Here is a 26402-nt window from a genome sequence, read left to right as displayed (position 1 = left end):
GTGGGAATGTAAAATGTGCAGCTGCTTTGGAAGACAGTAGGGCAGTGTTTGAAAAAGTTAAACATAGAATTACCATATGACTCACCAGTTCCACTTCTAGGTATATGCCCAAGAGAATAAAAAACATGTATTCAAATAAAAACTTGTACCCGAATGTTTCTAGCAGCATTATTCATAGTAGCCAAAAAGTGGAAATATTAACTTATAAATAAAGTACTGAGAAATGATACAATATGAATCTTGAAAACATCACGTTCAGTGAAATATGCCAGATACGAAATACTACATATTGTACAATTCCACTTAAATGAAATGTCCAGAATCGGCAAATCTCTAAGGATAGAAAGATTAGTGGTTGCCAGAGGTAATGGGGAATAATTGGGATAATATGAAGTAACAGCTAATGGGCACCGGGTTTCTTTTTGGGGTGGTGAAAATGTTCTGGGATAGATAAGTGGTATAGGTTATACAGCCTTGTAAATATACCAAAAACCATTGCATTGTTATGTACACTTTAAAATTGTTTAATAATTATTAAAAAGTATGTTTTTATTTTTTAATGTATTTTTTAAAACTAGCAAATTGAATCCAAAAATCTATAAGAAGAAGAATACACCATGACTAGGAATGCAAGGATGATTCAGTGTTTGAAAATGAACCAGTGTAATCTACCATATTAACAGTCAAAAGAAGAAAAACTACATGTTACGTCAATTGAATTTTAGAATATTTTTGACAAAATTAAATGTTTATTCATGATTAAAAACTCATCAAACTAGTAAAAATGACCTCTACATAAAACCTACAATTATTTATAATACTTAAGGTAAAAAAAACCCAAGGGGTCTATGTGGTTAAGAAAGATCTTAGAGGCCGGGCGCGGTGGCTCAAGCCTGTAATCCCAGCACTTTGGGAGGCCGAGACGGGCGGATCACGAGGTCAGGAGATCGAGACCATGCGGGCTAACACTGTGAAACCCCGTCTCTACTAAGAAATACAAAAAACTAGCTGGGCGAGGTGGTGGGCGCCTGTAGTCTCAGCTACTCGGGGGGCTGAGGCAGGAGAATGGCGTAAACCCGGGAGGCGGAGCTTGCAGTGAGCTGAGATCCGGCCACTGCACTCCAGCCTGGGCAACAGAGCGAGACTCCGCCTCAAAAAAAAAAAAGAAAGAAAGATCTTAGAAAATATTTTCTATAATTTTGTTGAGTGTAAAATAAAATATAGCATTTTGTATGTAAGTTATCCATATTTGGCAAAAGTAGGGAATTTTTAATACATCTTCTTTGTTACATTGTATTGGATAGCTTCTATAACTTCTCTCCTAATAACAAATTGTTTAAAATAATCTATAAAATTGATTTTTTTTCAATTTTCTGTCTGTCCCACTGGAAAACTGGATTTATTTCCGATGTTATAATTATTTGATTTTCTCCCTATTTTTTTCTAGATGTATTCGACACCAAAATGATTGGGGAGCTCTTATTCTAGTGGATGATCGCTTTAGGAATAACCCAAGTCGCTATATATCTGGTAAGATCTCAACTGGGCTTAGAGTAAAAACTAGTAACAATCTTCATATTTTTATTGTGGTAAAAAACACATAATGAGCTCTACCATCTTATTAAGTGCACAGTACAATATTATTAACTATAAGCACAGTATTTCACAGCAGATATCTAGAACTTTTAAATCTTACATAACTGAAACTTAACACTGACTGAACAGCAATGCCCCGTTTCCCTCTCCCCCCATCCCCTGGCAACCGCTGCTACACTTTCTGCTTCTATTAGTTTGACTACTTTAGATACTTCATATAAATTGAATTATGCCGTATTTGTCCTTCTGTAACTGGCTCATTTCAGTTAGCATAATGTCCTCAAGGTTCATGTTCTATGTTATATTATCTGAATATAACATAGAATATGTTCATGTTCTATGTTATAGTATCTGACAGGATTTCCTTCTTTTCAATGACTGTCTAATATTTTATTTTATGTATACATTATACCATATTTTCTTTATCCATTCATCTGTCAGTAGACATTTAGGTTATTTCCACCTTATGGATATTGGGAACAGTGCTGCAATGGACATGGGAATGCAGATACCTCTTCAAGATCCTGATTTCAGTTTTTTTTGAATAAATACCAAGCGTAGGATTGGCGAATCATCACAGTTCTGAGTTTAATTTTTTGATTTGATACTGTTCTTCACAGCAGCTGCACCATTTAACATTCCCACCAATAGCACTCAAGGGTTCCAATTTCTCCATATCTTCCCTAACGCTTATTTCCTTTTTTCTTCTTTCTCTTTTTTAAATTTCATAATGGCTATCCTACCAGGTATGATGTGATAGCACGTTGTGGATTTGATTTGCATTTCTCTGATGATTAGGGATGTTAAGCATCTTTTCTATACCTGTTGGCCGAATCATATGTCTTCTTTGGAGAAACATCTTTTCGTTTGCTCATTTTTTAATTGAGTTATTTGGATTTCTTTGCATATCTGTTTTTTTGGTTTGGTTTTTGGTGTGTGGTTTTTTTGTTTGTTTGTTTTTGTTTTTGAGACGGAGTCTCACTCTGTTGCCCAGGCTGGAGTGCAGTGGCGTGATCTCTGCTCACTGCAAGCTCCGTCACCTCCTGGGTCCATGCCATTCTCCTGCCTCAGCCTCCTGAGAAGCTGGAACTACAGGTGCCCGCCACCACGCCTGGCTATTTTTTTTGTATTTTTAGTAGAGACAGGGTTTCACCATGTTCGCCAGGATGGTCTCGATCTCCTGACCTCGTGATCCGCCCGCCTTGGCCTCCCAAAGTGCTGGGATTACAGGCGTGAGCCACCGTGCCCGGGCTTGGTGTGTTTTTTTGTTTGTTTGTTATTGAGATACAGGAGTTTCTTATATATTTTGGAGATTAACTCCTTATCAGATATATGCCTTGCAAATATTTTCTCCCATTCTGTAGGTTGCCTTTTGACTCTGCTGATTATTTACTTTGCTGCACAGAAGTTTTTTAGTTTAACATGGTCCTCCTTGTCGAATTTTGCTTTTATTGCCTGTGTTTTTGGTGTCATATCCAAACAATCGTTGCCAACACCAAGACTGGATAACTTATAAAGATAAGAGGTTTATTTGGCTTATGGTTCTGCAGGCTGTACAAGAATCCTAGCACCAGCATCTACTTCTAATGAGGGCCTCAGAAAGTCTACAATCATAGCAGAAGGTGAAGGGAAAGCAGATGCATCACATGGTGAGAGAGGGAGCAAGAGAGAGGAGAGGAAGTGCGAGGCTCTTTTTAACAATCAGATCTCATGTGAACTAATTACAGTAAGAGCTCACTCATTACCACGGAGAGGGCACCAAGCCTTTCATGAGGGCTCTGTCCCCATTACCCACACACCTCCCAGTAGGCCCCACCTATGACACTGGGGAACACATTTCAACATGAGCTTTGGAGGAAACAAATAACCAAAGCATGTCAATCCCCATTGACAGCCTCTTGAAGATTCGTTGACCATATACGTGTGGATCTGCTTCTGGGCTCTCTATTATGTTCCATTGGTTTATATGGTTTTCTTTATGCCAGTACCATACTTTTTTGACTACTACAGCTGTGTAATGTATTTTATAGAATCAGGAAGTATGATGGCTGCAGCTTTTATCTTTTTTCTCAAGATTCTTTTGCCTATTTGTGGTCCTTTGTTGTTCCATATGAATTTAGATTGCGGCCGGGCATGGTGGCTTATGCCTGTAATCCCAGCACTTTGAGAAGCCAAGGCAGGTGGATCACGAGGTCAGGAGTTCGAGACCAGCCTGGCCAACATGGTGAAACACCATCTCTACTAAAAATACAAAAATTAGCTGGGTACAGTGGTGGGTACCTGTAATCCCAAATATTCGGGAAGCTGAGGCAGGAGAATGGCTTGAACCTGTGAGGCGGAGGTTGCCAAGACCATGCCATTGCACTCTAGCCTGGGTGACAGAGCAAGCCTCTGTCTCAAAAAAAAAAAAAAAAAAGGGGGGGTTGCTTTCAGTAGTATGGACATTCTGACAATATTAGGTGTTCCAATCTGTGAACATGGAATGTCTTTCCATTTATTTGTGTTATCTTTATTGTTTTTTAGCAATGTTTTATAATTTTCAGTGTATAGGTTTTTTGCCTCCTTAGTTGTTTATTCCTAGGTATTTTATTATTTTTGATGCTATCATAAATGGGATTGTTTTCTTAAATTCCTCTTTTGATTAGTGTATAGAATTGCAAGTGATTTTTGTACATTGATTTTTGTATTCTGCAGCTTTACTGATTTGTTTATTAGTCCTAACAGGTTTTTTTTCAATCTTTAGGATTTTCTACATAAAAGATCATGTCATCTGCACGGAGAGATCATTTTACTTTATTCTTTTTCAATTTGGATTCCTTTTATTTCATTTTCTTGCTTAATAGTCTGGCTAGGACTCTTAGTACAAAGCTAAATAGAAGTAGTGAGAATGAACATCCTTGCTTTGTTCCTGGTCTTAAAAGCTTTTCTTTTTTAAACTTTTTGAAGAAACATGCTTTAATTCCTTTCCCATTTTTCTTTTGCATACCTTCTATAGATATTTCCTTTGTGGTTACATGGGTCTTACATAAAACATAGTCATAACAATATTTTCAGCTAACAACTTAATTTCAGTTGTATAAAAAACTCTACACTTTCACTTTTCCCCATCACATTTTATTATTAAAGTCACAGATTATACCCTTTTATATAGTGTATCCACTAACATACTATTATAGTTATTTTCATACTTTGTCTTTTAACTTCTGTATAGAATTAAACATTATTTATGTATCACTGTTGTTATATTAAAGTATTCTGTATTTGTGTACACTTTTAACTTCACGAGCAAACTTTATGCTTTTGTGTTGCTGTTTAGCAGGCTTCCGTTAGCATATCTTGCAAGGCAAGTTTAGTGGTGAAGTCCCTCAGCTTTTGCTTATCTGGAAAAGTTTTTACCTCTTAGTCATTTTGATAGATGGCTTTACCAGATATAATATCCTTCACTGGCAGGTTTTTTTTCTTTCAGCACTTTAAACATGTCATCCCACTTCCTTATGGCATGCAAGATGTCACCTGAGAAATCTTTCTCTTTTTTTGGAGACAGAATGTTACTCTGCCACCCAGGCAGGAGTGCAGTGGCATGATCATGACTCACTGCAGCCTCAGCCTCCCAGGCTCAAGTGATCCTCCCACCTCAGCCTCCTGAGTAGCTGGGACTACAGTCTTGTACCACCAGACCTGGCTAATTAAAAAAATTTTTTTTGTAGAGATGGGGTCTCACTATGTTGCCCAGACTAATCTCAAATTCTTTGGCTCAAGCAATTCTCCTACCTCTGACTCCCAAAGTGTTGGGATTACAGGCATGAGCCTGCATGCCCAGCCTGTTGACTGTCTTATGTGACTTCATTTGTATATGACAAGTTGCTTTTCTCTTGCTGTTTTCAAGTTTCTATTTTTTTCTTTGACTTTTGACACTTTGATTATAAAGTATCTTGGTACAGACTTTTGGGTTCGTTCTGTTCGGGTTCTCTGAGATTCATGTATTTGGATATCATTTTCCTCCCCCCAGATTTATTAAGTTTTTGGTCATTATTTCTATAAATAAGTTTTCTTCTCCTTTCCCTCTTTCTCTTTCTAGGACTCCCAGAATATGTATATTGGTCAGCTTTGATGGTGTCCCATAAGTGAAGTCATAAGGCTTCACTTTTTTTCCATTTTGCTTTTTCCTTTTTGCTTCCCTGACTGGTTGATTTCAAATGACTTGCCTTCAAATTTCCTGATTCTGAGCACTTTGAGAGACTGAGGCTGGTGGATCACTTGAGGTCAGCAGTTAGAGACCAGCCTGGCCAACATCGTGAAACCCCGTCTCTACTAAAAATAGGAAAATTAGCCGGGTATGGTGGTACATACCTGTAGTCCCAGCTACTTGAGAGGCTGAGGCAAGAGAATTGCTTGAATCCGGGAGGCGGAGGTTTCAGTGAGCCGAGATTGTGCCACTGCACTCCAGCCTGGGCTACAGAGCGAGACTGTCTCAAAAAATAAAATAAATAAAAGAAAAGAAAAGAAAATAAACAAATTTCCTGATTCTTCCTTCTGCTTGATCAAGTCTGCTGATGAACTCGTCTAGTGAATTTTTCAGTTCAGTTATTGTATTTTTAGCTCCAAAATCTGTTTAGTTCTTTTTTGTATTCTTTATCTTTGTTGAAATTCTCCTTTTTTCTATATTATTTTCTTGAACTTGAGAGCATCATTTTGACAGTTATTTTAAATTCCTTGCCAGGTAATTCATATACCTCTTTTTTGGGGGGGTTGGTTTCTGGAGATTTATTTTGTTCCTTTGATAGGGTTATTTTTTCCTGTTTCTTTATGTTTCTTGTAACCTTGTATGGTATCCACGCATTTGAAAAAAGAGTGTTTACTGACTGGTTTTGTACAGGGAAAGACCTTCACTCATCAGCCCAGGCAGGCATTCTGGGAGCCTCTTAAACCTTTTCCATGGATCTATCTTCTTTGGACTTGTCTGTAAATTCCTTATTAGAAATATTTGCTGGTTTTTTGTTTTTGTTTTGTTTTGTTTTTGTTTTTTTGGTCAGGGTCTCACTCTGTCACCCATGTTGGAGTGCAGTGGTACAATCTCAGCTCACAGCAACCTCGGCCTCCTGGGTTCAAGGGATCCTCCCACCTCAGTCTCCCAAGTAACTGGGACCACAAGTGTACACCACTATATCCAGCTAATTCTTGTATTTTTTGTAGACATGGGGTTTCACCACGTTGTCCACGCTGGTCTCAAACTCCTGGGCCCAAGTCATCTGCCTGCCTCGGCCTCTCAAAGTGCTGGGATTACAGGCATGAGCCATCACGCCCAACTCTCTTTTGTTCTTAGTAGATTCCAGGCATATAGAGTATGCTAGGTCCAGTCAGTGCTCTATGACAAGCAAGACAGAAACCAGTCCCTAGACAGCTCCTTGAAAAGCCAAGATGTTGGATGCACACTCCAGGCTTTTCTGTACCCCTGAGGGAGCGGCCATCAAACTGTATGGGCCTCTGTTGCACTGTGGTTTCTGTGGAGCAGAAACTTGCTGCACAGCGCTTTTGTTCTTAGTGGTCCCTGGGCATGTAGGGTATGGCAGCCCATGTCAGCTCTTCGACACAGGTAAGATAGAAGCCAGTCCCTCGGGCAGCCTCCCAGAAAAAGACATAAGGTTCAGTTTTCTCTTCTCTCCCCAGGGAGAAGAAACTAGGAGCTAACTCCCAATCCCATGGTACTATTCTGAAGTGGGGACCATGACGAGAGGGTGCCACAAATTTTCCTCCCCGCTTTGATGCAGCCAGTAGTATCATTTTTTTCTCACTCGATGGTTTCATCCAACAGTAAACAGTTTTCAGAGTCAATACCAGGAGTTATTATTAAAGAGCCATGGGATACATGTGTATCTTTATTATTACCTTTTAGCTAAAAAAAGTTCATTTTATTATGATAAAGAGATGTTAAATTTTGTTTTGGATTAGCTATGTGTGGGTGTGGACTCTACTTTTTCAATTTCAGAGCTTAATTACTGCATTTGGTTTGATATTAAAACATAAAGCAGAAAACATTGCTTTGTTTGTTTTATCTTCCCTTTCCACGTGAAGTGTGCAGTAGCATAGGTCAAACGGTAACTAAAGGCAAAAATGCTATGTGCTGGTGTCTAGTCAGCAGGTGGAGCTCAGATTCTTTCAAGTTTTCAAAAGCAGACAATGATATTTTACATTGAAAAGGCTTTCTTTGATTATAAAAAGGTTGAAATGAAAAGGTACATAGTACTAAAATTCTTATTTTTATTTTCTTATATCTTTTTTAGAGACAGGTCTTACTCTGTTGCCCAGGCTGGAGTGCAGTGATGTCATCATAGTTCACTGCAACCTCAAACTCCTGGCCTCAAGCAATCTTCCCACCTCAGCCTCCCAAAATGCTGGGATTATACGTGTGAGCCACCACACTCAGCCTAAAAATTTTCAGTTTTAGAGAATTTCACATATTTTTATGGTCTAATCATATTCCCCAAACGAACAAAATAAAAAACTTCAAAGGAAATGGCTTATTTAAAATTTTTTTAGTTTTAAAATCTAGAACTTAAAGTTTTACCCTATAGTGACTTTTAAAACTAATTCCTCCAAAAGATGATGCTAGTTTTAGTAGTGTTAGCAGGGAATATTTATTTTGTAAAAGTCCAAGTATCTGATTTTGCATTTCATTTGGAAGTACGCCATACTAGAAAATACCCCAAACTCTTAGGTTTCATTTTTATGCAGTTTTCATATGTCACAGGTCAAATCGTATCCTTTATAACTTGATTATATATATATATATTAAAAATAATTATATAAGAAAAATTCAGATGGGATATGATTTGCCCATAAGACAGTGTTATTATTTCACCTCCAGAATAATTTTAATTTAAGATGTATTTGGAATTGGTGGAGGAAGGGAACAAAAAAACTTGAGACTAGAATATTGAAATTATTTTTGCAAAAGGAGTAAAATTTAGAATATTAGAATGGAAAGTTGTATTGTTTACAACTTCTAGTTTCCCTACAAAAAAATAAGCAGTTTGTGTGGGGAATTATGATGAAATTAAATTTGCCATATTCACCAGTTATTCTTAACCAGATGATATGTTTTCCCATCTCTGCCCTACTTCCACTGCCTCTTTTCTCTCTCCATTTGACAATTACTGTTTATAAACAGAATGTTACTCATATGTTACTGATATATGAATGTTACTTTATATGTTACTGATACATATGTAGTAAAATTGCTGAATTGCAGAAAAAACATACAGAGAACCATTCTGTATATTCAAAATACAAATTAGATTACTTCACTAGAAAAAGCAAGTGTATTATCTTAGCATGTAATATTTTAATAACTAAGTAACCAAATTTTCCCCTGGGTTTACCTCTTTCTTTAGGACTTTCTAAATGGGTACGGCAGCAGATTCAGCACCATTCAACCTTTGAAAGTGCACTGGAGTCCTTGGCTGAATTTTCCAAAAAGCATCAAAAAGTTCTTAATGTATCCATAAAGGACAGAACAAATGTACAGGACACCGAGTCCACACTTGAAGTGACCTCTTTAAAGTACAGTACCCCACCTTATTTATTGGAAGCAGCATGTCATCTATCACCAGAAAATTCTGTGGAAGATGAAGCAAAGATGTGTGTCCAGGAACTGCAGTGTCCTAAAATTATTACTAAAAATTCACCTCTGCCAAGTGGCATTATCTCCAGAAAGGAGGAAAGTATGAAAAGTTCTTCCCATTTACCTTTGATAGAGAAGTCTTTCATTATATTTAGTGAAATGATATTTATTTGGGTATAGATTAATTTCCTTAAATATGGTGGTTTGTAATATAAGGTGTTATCATAAAGTAGTGAAACAGTATGATGTATTGTAATGGGAACAAACTTTTGTCAGGAGACCAGAGCATATTTTCTGGTTTTCCACTAACTGGCTTTGCCACTTACTAGCTTTGTGATCATGAGCAAGTCATTTGACCTTTTTGAGTCATAATTGGGGGGAAAAAATGCTTGCCTAGCTGTCCCTTCAGGTTGGGTTGTAAAGGTCAAAATTATAAATATCACAGCATTGTAAAGTACCATATAAGTAGGAGATGTTATTCTAATGGCTATATAAAAATTTGGCCTAATTTTTTATATAGATACTTCTATGTGAACTTCTTTTCCTATATAGATAGTTCTTGTGAACTTATTTATTTTTAGGAGGTGAGAGACATTTATTTTAAGTGATGAAAAGTAATTTTTTTTTTTTTTTTTTTTTGAGACAGAGTCTTGCTCTGTCACCCAGGCTGGAGTGCAATGGTGCAATCTCTGCTCACTGCAAGCTCCGCCTCCTGCGTTCACGCCATTCTCCTGCCTCAGCCTCCCGAATTGCTGGGACTATAGGCGCCCACCACCACGCCCGGCTAATTTTTTGTATTTTTAGTAGAGACCGGGTTTCACCGTGTTAGCCATGATGGTCTCGATCTCCTGACCTTGTGATCCGCCCGTCTTGGCCTCCCAAAGTGCTGGGATTACAGGCGTGAGCCACCACACCCGGCGAAAAATAATATTTTAAAATATTTTAGAAATAATCATCTGTATCAGATTGGCAAACTGTGGCCCGTGGGCCAAATTTGGCCTGCTGCCTGTTTTTGTAAGTTTAATGAAATGTAGTCATGTCCATTTATTTACATATTGCAAACAACAGCAGAGTTGAGTATTTGTGTGTATTGCACTAGAACAGCGTAATTGAGTAGTCGCAACAGATACATAATGCCTCACACACCCTAAATATTTCCTATCTGGCCTGTAACAGAAAAGGTTTGCCAAACTCTGGTCTATACCATTGGATATAATTTCAGTTGTTTTAATTCATATATCCAAGGCAGGTGGATCATCTGAGGTCAGGAGTTCGAGACCAGCCTGACCAGTGTGGTGAAACACCATCTCTACTTAAAAAATACAAAAATTAGCTGGGCGTGGAGGCAGCCGCCTGTAATCCCAGCTACTCAGGAGGCTGAGGCAGGAGAATCACTTGAACCGGGAGGCGGAGATTGCAGTGAGCCGGGATTGCGCCATTGCACTCCAGCCTGGACAACAAAAGCGAAACTCGGTCTCAAAAAAAAAGAAAAAAATCAATTTTTAAACATTTATTTTGTAGTATATAAATACTACAAAATAGCAGTACAAAATTCACTATAAATAGTGAATTCAAGCTGATTAACCTGATAATCAGGAAACCTAGGTTCTAGTCTCAGTCTTCTTACTAACCAGTTTTATAACTTTGAGCAAATAACTTAGCCTTATGTCACATTCCTTATTTATTAAATAAAAGAATTAGTCTAGGTAAGTTTTTCTCAGTCACTGGTTAGTGGATTTTCAAGGCAAATGTTTACAGCCTGTTCCCTCCTATGCTCAGCTCCCTTCCTCTTCCCTTTTACCCCTTCTTTCCTCATTCATTCTTGGGCTCCCTGGTGTGGAATTTGATAGTTTACCAGACAGCATTATAACTTGAGCTAGGAAACACTAGAGACCTAAGATTTCTTTCAGAGTTAATATTCTGTTCCAAGATAAAAATCCACTAGTATTCATTGGGGGTTCTAAGTTACGTATCCTATACAGTTATTTAGGCATTGCTAATAAATAATCATTTTAACGTAACAATTATGTCAGCTAGGAGCAGAAAGTTAAAGCTTTAAATTCTTGTATTCTTAGATGATCCAGTATTGCTGGAAGAAGCAGTGAAAGCAGAAAAAATTGTGATTTCCAGATCTACAAGCCCAACTTTCAACAAACAAACAAAGAGAGTTAGCTGGTCAAGCTTTAATTCTTTGGAACAGTATTTTACTGGTAAAATACCGAAGGCAACACCTGAGCTCAGGTCATCAGAGAATAGTGTCTCTAGTCCTCCCCGTTTCAAAACAGAAAAGATGGAAAGTAAAACTGTTTTGCCAGTCACTGATAAATGTGAATCCTCAAATCTGACAGTAAACACATCGTTTGGATCATGCTCTCAATCAGAAACCATTATTTCATCATTAAAGATTGATGCCACCCTTACTAGAAAAAATCATTCTGAACATCCGCTCTGTTCTGAAGAAGCCCTGGATCCAGACATTGAATTGTCTCTAGTAAGTAAGGAAGATAAACAGTCCACTTCAAATAGAGATCTTGAAACAGAAGCAGAAGATGAATCTATCTATTTTACACCTGAACTTTATGATCCTGAAGATACAGATGAAGAAAAAAATGACCTAGCCGAAACTGATGGAGGAAATAGATTGGCTAACAATTCAGATTGCAGTTTAGCCAAAGACCTTTTTGGAATTAGGACTATACAAGAAGGAGATTCAGCCAGAGAAGTGAAAGCTGAGGATTGCACAGATACAAAGTTGAATGGAATTCTGCATACTGAAGAAAGTAAAATTGATGACAGTGATGGTAAAAACAACTTTGATAAATGAACTGGAACTGGGAAAAACTCATGAAATAGAAATAAAGAACTTTAAACCGTCTCCTTCCAAAACTAAAGGCATGTTTCCTGGTTTTAAGTAATAATACTTAACTCTCAAGCGAAGTAAAAATATGTCATCATGCTTATGTTAAACTCTGTTGTAAGTAATTTGTACATTGAATAAGTGGCATACTTTTTAAAAAACTGTTTTATGTTCAGAAATGTAAATTTTATTATTCTTGAGTTTTGGGTTTTTTTTGTTTTTTGTTTTTTTTGAGACGAAGTCTTGGTCTGTTTCCCAGGCTGGAATGCAGTGGCGTGCTCTCGGCTCACTGCAACCTCCACCTCCAGGTTCAAGCAGTTCTCCCGCCTCAGTCTCCTGAGTAGCTGGAACTACAGGTGTGCACCACCATGCCCGGCTAGTTTTTGTATTTTTAGTAGAGATGGGGTTTCACCAAGTTGGTCAGGCTGGTCTCAAATTCTTGACCTAGTGATCTGCCCTTCTCTGCCTCCCGAAGTGCTGGGATTACAGGCATGAGCCACTGTGCCTGGCCTATTCTTGAGTTTTTACAAAGTAATTCATACAAAATGTTGTCCTCAAATAAGTCTTCCTTAGCTAAATGCAATTTAAAATTATTCAAAGATATTTAGAGTTTCCTAGGGCATTTCTAGTTTCACGTAAATATTCATATTAGGTGGTTCTCTTCATCCATTTGTTTTCATACTGATACATAAAGATTAATAGCAGTCTAGTCACACCTCAGTCATATTTCACTATAGATTTTACCTCAGATCAGTCCGAGACATTTTTAGAGATCACCATTTGTCTTGAAAGGTTTATTTCGTTATTAAACTGCCTACTTATAAGTAATGAAGAGAAATTAAGAAAGTGGTATGCATTTTTAATTGAAATTGTTTTACATTATTTGTATAATAAGCCTAAAATCAAACATATCATAAACAAATTGATGTAAAGATATAAAATGCCAAATGAAGTATTCTAAATTTTCTGTTCTAATTATTTAGCTTCATCCTAATTGTGGAAAAAAATACTAGATCCTGCTGAGTATTATATATTTTTCCTAGTGGATCAGTGAGTACCAAACACTAGATTAGAAGGTAATTTCTACATTGTTTGGAAAGGGTGAAACAATTTCTCCCCTCTGGTATTGTTCTAGCATAAGCTTTAGTTATGCAATGACTAAGAAAACTTTATATATAAATTTGATAAGCAAACCCACATTTATAGCTGTAGCCAAAATATGTTTCCTTAGAGCACAGTAATCCTTTCTGTGAATTTTGATCTTGTTTGTGTTTTTATGAATGAAGCTGTGTCTAATCAAAAATGATTATAAAAGATGCTCATCTCTGACATCATTCCAGAAATACATTCATTGATCTTTTTTTAAGAAACGTGTGTTATTCACTGGGCATTAGGACTTTTTGTGAGTAATTTGAATTGAAATTTTATGAGCTATCCAAGAATTTTGTATGGTCTATTATTTTCAAGTCATAATTTCCAGTAAGGATTTATTTTACATTTCATTTGGATAAATGAATTATTATATAGGCATGTGTTTGCTTTCATTTTGAGATATTTAGATTTTTACAGCTTGTTTTTATAGCATTTGATGTTACAACTCTAAGCATAGTTCAAAGACATTTAAAATTAGCCAGGTGACAATTTACCAGTTAAAGAATTTAGAATATATTAGATCCCATCTAGTATTATATATTTTTTCTAGTTGATTATTGAGCAGTAAGTACCAAATACTAGATTAGAAGGTAATTTTTATGTTGTTTTGAAAGGGTGAAACAATTTTTCTCCTCTGGTATTATTATTAAACCACAGATAGAGATAGTAGGGTAGTGAAACGAATAAATACCTGGTAGAAGACAAGAGACTTGGGCTCTACACCTGGCTCTGCCACTAATTTGCTAAGTCATATTGGCAATCACCACACCCTTCAGGGAATTAGTTTCATCTGTAAAATGCAGAGGTTAGTACTATAAAATCATACAGATTTCTTTGTGCTTTAAGAATCTACAAAGGAATGTCTGTTGATATTCTGAGTTGATTTTCATTTGCTTTTGTTCCAGAATGCCTAAAATAAAGCATATTATTTCATAAAAAAGGTAAAGTGGCTCTTACTCATTTACATTTAGGGAACGATGGTGATGTGGTTTGGCTGTGTCCCCACCCAGATCTCATCTTGAATTGTAGTTCCCATAATCCCCACGTGTTGTGGGAGGGACCCAGTGGGAGGTAATTGAATCAGGGGGGCGGTTACCCTCAAGCCGTTCTCATGATAGTGAGTGAGTTCTTATGAGACCTGATGATTTTATAAGGAGGTTTTCCCTGCTTCACTCTCATTCCTCTCTCCTGCTGCCTGTGAAAAGGTGCCTTCCACCATGATTGTAAGTTTCCTGAGGCCTCCCCCGTCATGCGGAACCGTGAGTCAATTAAACCTTTCCTTTATAAATTACCCAGTCTTGGATATGACTTTATTAGCAGCATGAGAACAGACTGACACAGATGGTATGAATATGTGCATAATAACTTGGAAAGCTAGATATTTATTTTCACAATGCTACAATTAAAACATTTTGAGGACTTTTGAAATTACCTTTGGAATTGGGAAACTACATGAGAAAGTTAAGCATATTATTTTATGGTCATATCGTAGTGTTATTACCCAACTTCATCTCAAATACTTTTCCCTTTCCCTAGCTAGATATGTTTTTGTTTGTTTGGTTTAGATAGTCTTGCTCCGTCGCCCAGGCCGGAGTGCAATGGCACGATCTTGGCTCACTGCAACCTCTGCCTCCCAGGTTCAAGCGATTCCCGTGTCTCAGCCTCCTGAGTAGCTGGGATTACAGGTGCACACCACTGCACCTGGCTAATTTTTGTTTGTTTGTTTGTTTTTTGTTTTTTTAGTACAGACAGGGTTTCACCATGTTGGCCAGGCTGGTCTCAAACTCCTGACCTTAAGTAATCTGCCCACCTCCTCCTCCCATAGTGCTGGGATTACAGTCATGAGACACCATTCCTGGCCTAGATATTTTTCATTCTTTCCAAAATTTAATTCTCCCTGAAGCTAAAAATTTTCATTACTAAGAATGTACATAGAGATGTGTCACAAGCCTTTAGTAATTCCAAAAGGTGTTTCAAAAATTTTACACAATGATAATCACTGTTGAAACAGGTGTATATTCCCCTCAGATCATGACTTGGACCAAGATGATATTCCAAGAAGTAAACTGGCCTTTATAGTGTAGGATGTAGGCCATTGTCATTACTGATAACATACTTTTAAAAGAAATGTTTACAGAGTTAAATAAGTTAAAACACATAAATGCTTTTAAAACAGCACCTGGCACATTGCGAGTTATTCATTATTAATTAGTAGGTAAATCATATACCTGGAGTGCACCATTGCTCTATATGAAGCGTACACTAACTATAGATATATAGGTGATAGACTGATAATAAATAATTATTTGAGGAAAGAAAAATTATTTGGCTGGCTTTTTTTAAAGCTTTTGAGATATATAAGGTAGAGATTGTTTATCAAATAATTTATGTGACACATTCAATGCATATGAAATAGTTATCTAATACTGAATTTATTCAAGGATTGAAAGTATATAGAGCACACAGGCTGAAAACCAGGAAAACTACTAGTTAGAGAAAGGGCTTTATTCATGGAAGAAAGGTACAATGTAAAGAGTAGATGTTTCATGACTTGATTAGATTATTTAAAACTTTCTAGAATTGTGTTATAAAACTATTACTGTGTTTCTTTGCACTTAGTTATTACATGGTTTTAAATTTGGCACTGTTTCTAAGTTTCTATAAGGCTTTGTTGTTATTCTTAAGATCTTTCAATTCAAAACATTAATTTTAACAAAAAGCTTTCCCCTGTTATTTTTCTGCAACTGGAATTTTTTGTATTACTTTCCTATATTAAAACACATTTAGAATATTTAATTCTTTAGGGCTGCTTATAAAATTTCATGAAATCAGGCCGGGCGCGGTGGCTCACGCCTGTAATCCCAGCACTTTGGGAGGCCGAGGCGGGCGGATCACAAGGTCAGGAGATCAAGACCACGGTGAAACCCCGTCTCTACTAAAAATACAAAAAAAAAAAAAATTAGCCGGGCGCGGTTGTGGGCGCCTGTAGTCCCAGCTACTCAGGAGGCTGAGGCAGGAGAATGGCGTGAACCCGGGAGGCGGAGCTTGCAGTGAGCCGAGATCGCGCCACTGCACTCCAGCCTGGGCGACAGAGCGAGACTCCGTCTCAAAAAAAAAAAAAAAAAAAAAAATTTCATGAAATCAAAGCACCTGTTGTATATTCACTTCAAAGACTGGTTATCATGGTCATCTCTAAGTGATGGCATTCTTTTTGTATTTGATTACCACACAATTATTCTTGCATATGCCTCTTTTAAACCTCAGATTTCTCAATGAGTTACAAAAGAATTTAACCTTTATGAATTCTTGGTGGTTTATTATCTATTTCCGTAGGCAAATGCAGTTAAATAGATAGTATTGATGAAAATTTTGATAATCCAAAAAAAAAAAAAATTTAAGACCAGATCAAACAATGAATGTAAGAAAGCTAAAACCTAATGTAAAATAACTGCAGAGCTATGAAACATACAATAAAGAACATCACTTCAGGAAATAGAAATTTGGAAAAGTGACCAAGGCATATGATCCTCTAGCCTTAAACGATTTTCATGTCTTTTAAAAAAAAAAAAATTGTTTCTATAGTTTCATTTGATGGAACCATTAGCTGCCTAGCTTCCTGTACTCCATAATGGAGCCTTGTTATAATATGCATGGGATCTGAGCCAGTGGATCACCTTATTGGTAAGACCACCTTATAATGAGGTGCTTTCAGTAACTAAACCCTCTTGGACCAGGTCCAAAACAACCCATCTTACACCAAATTCCACTCTGTAATAAACAAGCTTCAATGTATTGCAAAGAAAACAAAAGCTATATGAAATTTACTGTTCCCAGAAATTAACCTTCGAAAACCCAATGGTAAATACTGATTAAAAGGAATGTGTAACAAGGCATAATTAGGTAGGTAGACATTTTAGTACATTTTCTAGTAACTGTATTTTCTTGGCTCAGTCTTCCTTTTTTTCGGGAATTTATATTATTTTGATTATCTTAATGCTTTCCTGAAAATTTCATTTCACATGAAAATATTTTACATTAATATTTATAGAATTCAATATTAAAGTTTGATTTGGCTCTTTGCTATTATAAAATACAAAATTGTACAAGTGGCATACCATTTCTGTAAACTAGGTGCCATCATCTTTTATATATGATTCATATATAGTTGAAAAGTTTTAAAAGTATTTAGTACTGGTTTGTTATTATTTTAGATGCAGTATTGTCTTGGTATATTTTCCCTGTTTTTCTTTTTTTTCCTGTATTTTTATTTTTTTGATTTATTTACTTTTATTATACTTTAAGTTCTAGGGTATATGTGCACAACATGCAGGTTTGTTACATAGGTATACATGTGCCATGTTGGTTTGCTGCACCCATCAACTCATCATTTACATTAGGTATTACTCCTAATGCTATCCCTTCCCCAGGCCCCCACCCCGAGATAGGCCCCAGTGTGTGATGTTCCCCACCCTGCATCCAAGTGTTCTCATTTTTCAGTTCCCACCTATGAGTGAGAACGTGGTGTTTGGTTTTCTGTCCTTGTGATAGTTTGCTCAGAGTGATGGTTTCCAGTTTCATCCATGTCCCTGCAAAGGACATGAACTCATCCTTTTTTATGGCTGCATACTATTCCATGGTGTAAATGTGCCACATTTTCTTAATCCAGTCTATCATTGATGGGCATTTGGGTTGGTTCCAAGTCTTTGCTATTGTGAATAGTGCCGCAATAAACATATGTGTGCATGTGTCTTTATAGTAGCATGATTTATAATCTTTTAGGTATATACCCAGTAATGGGATCGCTGGGCCAAATGGTATTTGTAGTTTTCTAGATCCTTGAGGAATCACCACACTGTCTTCCACAATGGTTGAACTAATTTATACTCCCAACAGTGTAAAAGCGTTCCTATTTCTCCACATCCTCTCCAGCATCTGTTGTTTCCTGACTTTTTAATGATCACCATTCTAACTGGTGTGAGATGGTATCTCATGGTGGTTTCGATTTACATTTTTCTGATGACCAGTGATGATGAGCATTTTTTCATGTATCTGTTGGCTGCATAAATGCCTTCTTTTGAGAAGTGTCTGTTCATATCCTTTGCCCACTTTTTGATGGGGTTTTTTTTCTTGTAAATTTGTTTAAGTTCTTTGTAGATTCTAGATATTAGCCCTTTGTCAGATGGGTAGATTGCAAAAATTTTCTCCCATTCTGTAGGTTGCCTGTTCACTCTGATGGTAGTTTCTTTTGCTGTTCTGAAGCTGTTTAGTTTAATTAGATCCCATTTATCTATTTTGGCTTTTGTTGCCATTGCTTTTGGTGTTTTAGTCCTGAAGTCTTTGCCCATGCCTATGTCCTGAATGGTATTGCCTAGGTTTTCTTCTAGGCTTTTTAAGGTTATAGGTCTAATATTTAAGTCTTTAATCCATCTTGAATTAATTTTGGTATAAGGTATAAGGAAGGGATCCAGTTTCAGCTTTCTACATATGGCTAGCCAGCTTTCCCAGCACCATTTATTAAATAGGGAAACTTCCCTTCCCCATTTCTTTTTTTTGTCAGGTTTGTCAAAGATCATATGGTTGTAGATGTGTGGTGTTATTTCTGAGGCCTCTGTTCTGTTCTGGTCTATATATCTGTCCTAGTTACTATAGCCTTGTAGTATAGTTTGAAGTCAGGTAGCGTGATGCCTCCAGCTTTGTTCTTTTGGCTTAGGATTGTCTTGGCAATGCAGGCTCTTTTTTGGTTCCATATGAACTTTAAAGTAGTTTTTTCCAATTCTGTGAAAAAAGTCATTGGTAGCTTGATGGGGATGGCACTGAATCTATAAATTAAATTACCTTGGGCAGTATGGCCATTTTCACGATATTGATTCTTCCTATCCATGAGCGTGGAATGTTCTTCCATTTTTTTGTGTCCTCTGTTATTTCCTTGAGCAGTGGTTTGTAGTTCTCCTTGAAGAGGTCCTTCACATCCCTTGTAAGTTGGATTCCTAGGTATTTTATTGTCTTTGTAGCAATTGTGAATGGGAGTTCACTCATGATTTGGCTATTATTGGTGTATAGGAATGCTTGTGATTTTTGCACACTGATTGTGTATCCTGAGACTTTGCCGAAGTTGCTTATCAGCTTAAGGAGATTTTGGGCTGAGAGGATGGGGTTTTCTAAATATACAATCATGTCATCTGCAAACAAAAAAAAATTGACTTCCTGTTTTCCTAATTGAATACCCTTTATTTCTTTCTGTTCCCTAACTGCCCTGGCCAGAACTTCCAACACTATGTTGAATAGGAGTGGTGAGATAGGGCATCCTTGTCTTGTGCTGGTTTTCAAAGGGAATGCTTCCAGTTTTTCCCCATTCAGTATGATATTGTCTGTGGGTTTGCCATAAATAGCTCTTATTATTTTGAGATATGTTCCATCAGTACCTAGTTTATTGAGAGTTTTTAGCATGAAGCGCTGTTGAATTTTGTCGAAAGTCTTTTCTGCACTTGAGATAATCATGTGGTTTTTGTCATTGGTTCTGTTTATGTGATGGATTACATTTAGTATGTTGAACCAGCCTTGCTTCCCAGAGATGAAGCCAACTTGATCATGGTGGATAAGCTTTTTCCTGTGCTGCTGGATTTGGTTTGCCAGTATTTTATTGAGGATTTTTGCATTGATGGTCATCAGGGATATTGGTCTAAAATTCTCTTTTTTTGTGTGTTTCTGTCAGGCTTTGGTATCAGGATGATGCTGGCCTCATAAAATGAGTTAGGGAGGATTCTCTCTTTTTCTGTTGATTGGAATAGTTTCAGAAGAAATGGTACCAGCTCCTCTTTGTACCTCTGGTATAATTCGGCTGTGAATCTCTCTGGTCCTGGACTTTTTTTGGTTGGTAGGCTATTAATTATTGCCTCAATTTCAGAACCCTTATTGTTCTATTCAGAGATTCACCTTCTTCCTGGTTTAGTCTTGAAAGGGTGTATGTGTCCAGGAATTTATCCATTTCTTCTAGATTTTCTAGTTTATTTGCATAGAGGTATTTATAGTATTCTCTGATGGTAGTTTGTATTTCTGTGGGATCAGTGGTGAAATCTCCTTTATCATTTTTTATGGAGTCTATTTGATTCTTCTTTCTTTTCTTCTTTATTAGTCTTGCTGGCGGTCTATCAATTTTGTTGATCTTTAAAAAAAAAACTAGCTCTGGATTCACTGATTTTTTTGAAGGGTTTTTTGTGTCTCTATCTCCTTTAGTTCTGCTCTGATCTTAGTTATTTCTTGCCTTCTGCTAGCTTTTGAATTTGTTTGCTCTTTCTTCTCTAGTTATTTTAATTGTGATGTTAGGGTATCGATTTTAGATCTTTCCTGCTTTCTCTTATGGGCATTTAGTGGTATAAATTTCCTTCTACACACTGGGAGATTCTGGTACGTTGTGTCTTTGTTCTCATTGATTTCAAAGAACATCTTTATTTCTACCTTCATTTCATTATTTACCCAGTAGTCGTTCAGGAGCAGGTTGTTCAGTTTCCATGTAGTTGAGTAGTTTTGAGTGAGTTTCTTAATTCTGACTTCTAATTTTTTAAATTGATTTTAATTTCATTGCAGCGTAGTCTGAGAGACAGTTTGTTGTGACTTCTGTTCTTTTACATTTGCTGAGGCGTGCTTTACTTCCAATTATCTGGTCAATTTTAGAATAAATGCGATGTGGTGCTGAGAAGAATGTATATTCTGTTGATTTAGGGTGGAGAGTTCTGTAGATGTCTACCAGGTCTGCTTGGTGCAGAGGTGAGTTCAAGTCCTGGATATCCTTGTTAATCTTCTGTCTTGTTGATCTGTCTAATATTGACAGTGAGGTGTTAAAGTCTCCCGTTATTATTATTGTGTTGGAATCTAAGTCTCTTTATAAGTCTCTAAGGACTTGCTTTGTGAATCTGGTGCTCCTGTATTGGGTGCATATATATTTAGGATAGTTAGCTCTTCTTGTTGAATTGATCCCTTTACTATTATGTAATGAACTTCTTTGTCTCTTTTGATCTTTGTTGGTTTAAAGTCTGTTTTATCAGAGACTAGGATTGCAACCCCTGCTTTTTTTTTTTTTTTTTTTAACTTTCCATTTGCTTGGTAGATCTTCCTCCATCCCTTTATTTTGAGCCTATATGTGCACGTGAGATGGGTCTCCTGAATACAGCACACTGATGGGTCTTGACTCTTTATCCAATTTGCCAGTCTGTGTCTTTTAATTGGGCATTTAGCCCATTTACATTTAAGGTTAATATTGTTATGTGTGAATTTGATCCTGTCATTATGATGTTAGCTGGTTATTTTACCCATTAATTATTGCAGTTTCTTCGTAGCATCCATGGTCTTTACAATTTGGCATGTTTTTGCAGTGGCTGGTACTGGTTGTACCATGTTTAGTGCTTCCTTCAGGAGCTCTTGTAAGGCAAGCCTGGTGGTGACAAAAGCTAGCATTTGCTTATCTGTAAAGGATTTTATTTCTCCTTCACTTATGAAGCTTAGTTTGACTAGATATGAAATTCTGGGTTGAAAATTATTTTCTTTAAGAATGAGAATATTGGCTTCCACTCTCCTCTGACTTGTAGGGTTTCTGCCGAGAGACCCACTGTTAGTCTGATGGGTTTCCCTTTGTGGGTAACCCAACCTTTCTCTCTGGCTGCCCTTAACATTTTTTCCTTCATTTCAACCTTGGTGAATCTGACAATTATGTGTCTTGGGGTTGCTCTTCTTGAGGAGTATCTTTGTGGCATTCTCTGTATTTCCTGAATTTGAATGTTGGCCTGCCTTGCTATGCTGGGGAAGTTCTCCTGGATAATATCCTGAAGTGTGTTTTCCAACTTGGTTCCATTTTTCCCATCACTTTCATGTACACCATTCAAACATAGATTTGGTATTTTCACATAGTCCCATATTTCTTGGAGGTTTTTTTCGTTTCTTTTTACTCTTTTTTCTCTAATCTTGTCTTCTTACTTTATTTCATTAATTTGATCTTCAATCACTGATACCCTTTCTTCCACCTGATCATATAGGCTAATGAAGCTTGTGCATGAGTCACAAAGTTCTCATGCCATGGTTTTCAGCTCCATCAGGTCATTTAAGTTCTTCTCTACACTGTTTATTCTAGTTAGCCATTCATCTAACCCTTTTTCAAGGTTTTTAGTTTTCTTGTGATGGGTTAGAACATGCTTCTTTAGCTCAGAGAAGTTTGTTCTTACCAACCTTCTGAAGCCTACTTCTGTCAACTCGTCAAAGTCATTCTCCATCCAGCTTTGTTCCATTGCTGGTGAAGAGCTGCAATCCTTTGGAGGAGGAGAAGTGCTCTGGTTTTTAGAATTTTCAGCTTTTCTGCTCTGGTTTCTCCCCATCTTTGTGGTTTTATCTACCTTTGGTCTTTGATGATGGTGACCTACAGATGGGCTTTTGGTGTGGATGTCCTTTTTGTTTATGTTGATGCTATTCCTTTCTGTTTGTTAGTCTTCCTTCTAACAGTCAGGTCCCTCAGCTGCAGGTCTGTTGGAGTTTGCTGGAAGTCCACTCCAGACCCTGTTTTCCCGGGTATCACCAGAGGAGGCTGCAGAACAGCAAATATTGCAGAACAGCAAATATTGCTGTCTGATCCTTCCTCTGGAAGCTTCATCCCAGAGGGGCACCTGCCTGTATGAGGTGTCTGTTGGCCCTTGCTGGGAGGTGTCTCCCAGTTAGGCTACACAGGGGTCAGGGACCCACCTGAGGAGGCAGTCTGTCCATTCTCAGAGCTCAAATACCATGCTGGGAGAACCACTGCTCTCTTCAGAGCTGTCAGACAGGGATGTTTAAGTCTGCAGAAGTTTCTGCTGCCTTTTGTTCAGCTTATGCCTGCTCACAGATGTGGAGTCTATAGAGGCAGTATGCCTTGCTGGACTGCAGTGGGCTCCACCCAGTCTGAGCTTCCTGGCCACTTTGTTTACCTACGCAAGCCTCAGCAATGGCAGACGCCCCTTCGCCTGCCAGGCTGCAGCCTCACAGGTAGATCTCAGACTGCTGTGCTAGCAGTGAGCAAGGCTCCGTGGGCGTGGGACCTGCCAAGCCAGGCATGGGAGAGAATCTCCTAGTCTGCTGGTTGCTAAGACCGTGGGAAAAGTGCAGTATTTGGGCAGGAGTGTCCCGTTTTTCCAGGTACAGTCTGTCATGGCTTCCCTTGGCTAGGAAAGGAAATCTCCTGACCCCTTTTGCTTCCTGGGTGAGGCAATGCCCCACCCTGCTTCCACTCGCCCTCCATGGGTTGCATCTACCGTCCAACCAGTCCAAATGAGATGAACCGGGTACCTCAGTTGGAAATGCAGAAATCATCCATTTTCTCTGTCGATTACGCTGGGAGCTGCAGACTGGAGCTTTTCCTATTCAGCCCTCCTCTTCCCTGTTTAACCGATGTTATGGTATTCATATTTAAAGTTAACTATCCTTTCAAAATGTTAATCTTTTTTATCTGTTGTGAAAGGACCTATGAACCTGCCTTGCTAGTCAGGACTTTATGGTATTGCTTATGGAGTTGAATTATTACCTAAAGCAGGAGAAAGTAGGAACTATAAAAGCTTATTTTGTACAATTTTTTAGTATCATTGTTGGAGATAGGCATTTAGATTATAAGCTCACCTAATATAAATTACAATAAAGTAAAGCTGGGCACAGTGGCACACACCTGTAGTCCCAGTTACTTAGGAGGCTGAGGCATGAGGATCACCTGAGTTCAGGAGATCGAGGGTGCAGTGCACTATCTGGGCAACATAGCGAGATCCCATCTCTTTAAAACATTTTTAAAATAAAAATTACAATAAAGTAAGTTGATATATTAATATTTCTATATTTCAGTCTTTAAAGTTGATTGGAAATATACATGAATTTTGTTACCATTAGACGTGGAAATATGTTCCAAATCTACCTGCCAACTTACTTTGGGCAAGTTATTTAATCTCTCTGAACTTCTGTTTTTTCACCTTAAAATAGGGATAATAAGAAGTAGATCAAACATGAGAATCAAGTGCAGAAGAGTATATGGAAGCGCTTTTGGACTAGATAGTCAAGGGAATGAGTTTGAATTTTGCCCTGCAAAACTTGATCATTTTACTTTACCTCATTGAGCCTCAGCTTTGTTTTCTACCAAAAAAGTGTGCAAAAATAAATAAATAAATAAATAAAAAGATTGTTATTGAGGATTAAATGGGATAACATTCAATATGTAAAAGTGCTTTAAAAATTCTGAAGCACTGTTCAAATATTAATTGTTAGGAACCTGAAACAACAGTATAATTGATATCTTGGTATCCCGCAATTGCACCTTCAAAGGGCTAATAAACCTGTTAGAATTTGGTCCATGTGCTGAAAAACACTTTGAGCTTTTTATTTTTAAAAATCTAAGTCAGACGCGGTGGCTCACACCTGTAATCTCAGCACTTTGGGAGGCCAAGGTGCGCGGATCACTTGAGACCAGGAGTTCAAGACTAGCCTGGCCAACATGGTGAAACCCCGTCTCTACTAAAAAAAGACAAAAAAATTAGCTGGATGTGGTGGCGGGTGCCTGTAATCCCAGCTACTCAAGAGGCTGAGGCAGGAAAATCGCTTGAACCTGGGAGGCAGAGGTTGCAGTGAACTGAGATTGCACTACTGCACTCCAGCCTGGGTGGCACAGCAAGAGTCCGTCTCAAAAAAAGAAAAAAAAATCTAATTATTCCTTTATTAGTAAGACAAATATTATGACTACTTTCTATTTTTACATCTCATATTTTATATCTTAAAAGTTGTACATATGGCAAACAAGAAAATATCAAGGGAACATTGAAATCCATGGATTCCAATTAGAACAAGTCTATGTAAGATCTATAATGGCAGGGATTTTTTTTTTTTTTTGTCTGCATTTGTTGTACTCCCAACACTATATTTGCTGACCAAATGAATTAAATTGAGCATTTTATTAATGTGTTTACTTCTCAACCCTCCCATATACCTATTTCATTTGACCAATTTCTAGACTCTAGCAACCTTTCTCTATAACTTTTTATTCTTATTACCTGAACCGCATTAAATCCCCCATCCTTTCTCCATTCCTGTTTACTAAACCTTTATCCCTTCAATTGTGGGCCAGAGATTCTCTTTTCTCTTCCTTTTATTCTACAAGGTAAATAACTTTACCAACTTTGCCAACTTTACCTACAAAAACAATGTTGGACTTTTGCAATTTTGTTTGAGATTATCATGAATATAATTATTGTAACACAATTGTATTCTAAAATATGAATTGGACTTCACATCAGCTAATTAATTAGCCTAAATGTCAGCCTACTTGTAAAAGCCTTTTAGTCCTATTATCACCCTGGGACAAAATTAATTTTTCCTGCCTATGTCCCAACATAATATGTATTGTATGATATTGCAATTAATTGTGTACAAGTCTGTCTCTCCTGCACACTGTGACCTCCTAAGGATAAGAACAGCTTTCCATATTAGCTGGTATTCATTAATCCATTCATTCATCTGACATACTTTGAGAGTCTGCTTTGCATCAAGAACTGTGCTATGTTCTAGGGATACCAAAGTTGAGTAAGAAAGGGATCATATTCATCAGGAATTCATAGCCGAATTTGCATACAAGTAAATGCTTGTGCAGTGTGGTACAGTATGATGAGGGCTGTAATAAAAGAAAGGCACCCAACAGAGCTTTGTTGGGTATACACATTCTGGTAGGTACAAATTATAGTTGTGGTAGAGGGTCTGTAAGTTAACAGCGGAAGTCATTTAACACAGGAAACATCCTGGCAGACTTGCATTAATTTTTTAATGAAAAAAATGCTTGCGATTTATATATATATTTCTATATATCTATATCTATATCTATATATCTATATATATATATATCTGTGTATCTGTCACCCAGGCTGGAGTGCAGTGGTGCAATCTTGGCTTACTGCAACCTCCACCTCCTGAGTTCAAGCAATTCTCATGCCTCAGCTTCTCAAGAAGCTGGGACTATAGGCGCATACCACCATGTGCCTGTCTAATTTTTGTATTTTGTGTAGAGACAGGGTTTCACCATGTTGCCCTGGCTGGTCTTGAACTCCTGAGTTCAACTAATCCACCTGGGGGGCCAGGCGTGGTGACTCACGCCTGTAATCCCAGCACTTTGGGAGGTCAGGAGTTCGAGACCAG

At 37.5% G+C, this 26402-nt stretch overlaps 1 protein-coding gene and 1 long non-coding RNA gene across 6 annotated transcripts in view; one reads left to right on the top strand and one right to left on the bottom strand.

Moving 5' to 3' along the window:
* The window catches only part of LOC105476851 (BRCA1 interacting DNA helicase 1), a 176769-nt gene extending 164592 nt beyond the window's left edge, over window positions 1-12177 (top strand). For all 3 annotated transcript variants that reach the window (XM_011733115.3, XM_011733116.3, XM_011733119.2), the window contains 3 exons: window positions 1448-1530; window positions 8988-9317; window positions 11293-12177. In XM_011733115.3, coding sequence (XP_011731417.2) covers window positions 1448-1530; window positions 8988-9317; window positions 11293-12041 — 1162 coding nt within the window. In that variant the 3' untranslated portion in view covers window positions 12042-12177. The remainder of the gene's footprint in view (window positions 1-1447; window positions 1531-8987; window positions 9318-11292) is intronic.
* Window positions 1-26402, bottom strand: part of LOC105476850 (uncharacterized) — a 158531-nt gene that overhangs the window by 113721 nt on the left and 18408 nt on the right. Inside the window, exon 3 of one of the 3 annotated variants that reach the window (XR_011615683.1) lies at window positions 13918-14016. The exons of the other annotated variants lie outside the window; for them this stretch is intronic. This is a non-coding gene — a long non-coding RNA (uncharacterized lncRNA). The remainder of the gene's footprint in view (window positions 1-13917; window positions 14017-26402) is intronic. 3 annotated transcript variants of the gene reach the window in all.

This window comes from Macaca nemestrina, chromosome 17, assembly GCF_043159975.1.
Source record: "Macaca nemestrina isolate mMacNem1 chromosome 17, mMacNem.hap1, whole genome shotgun sequence".
NCBI lineage: Eukaryota > Metazoa > Chordata > Mammalia > Primates > Cercopithecidae > Macaca > Macaca nemestrina.
This window is presented reverse-complemented; position numbering and strand designations above follow the sequence as displayed.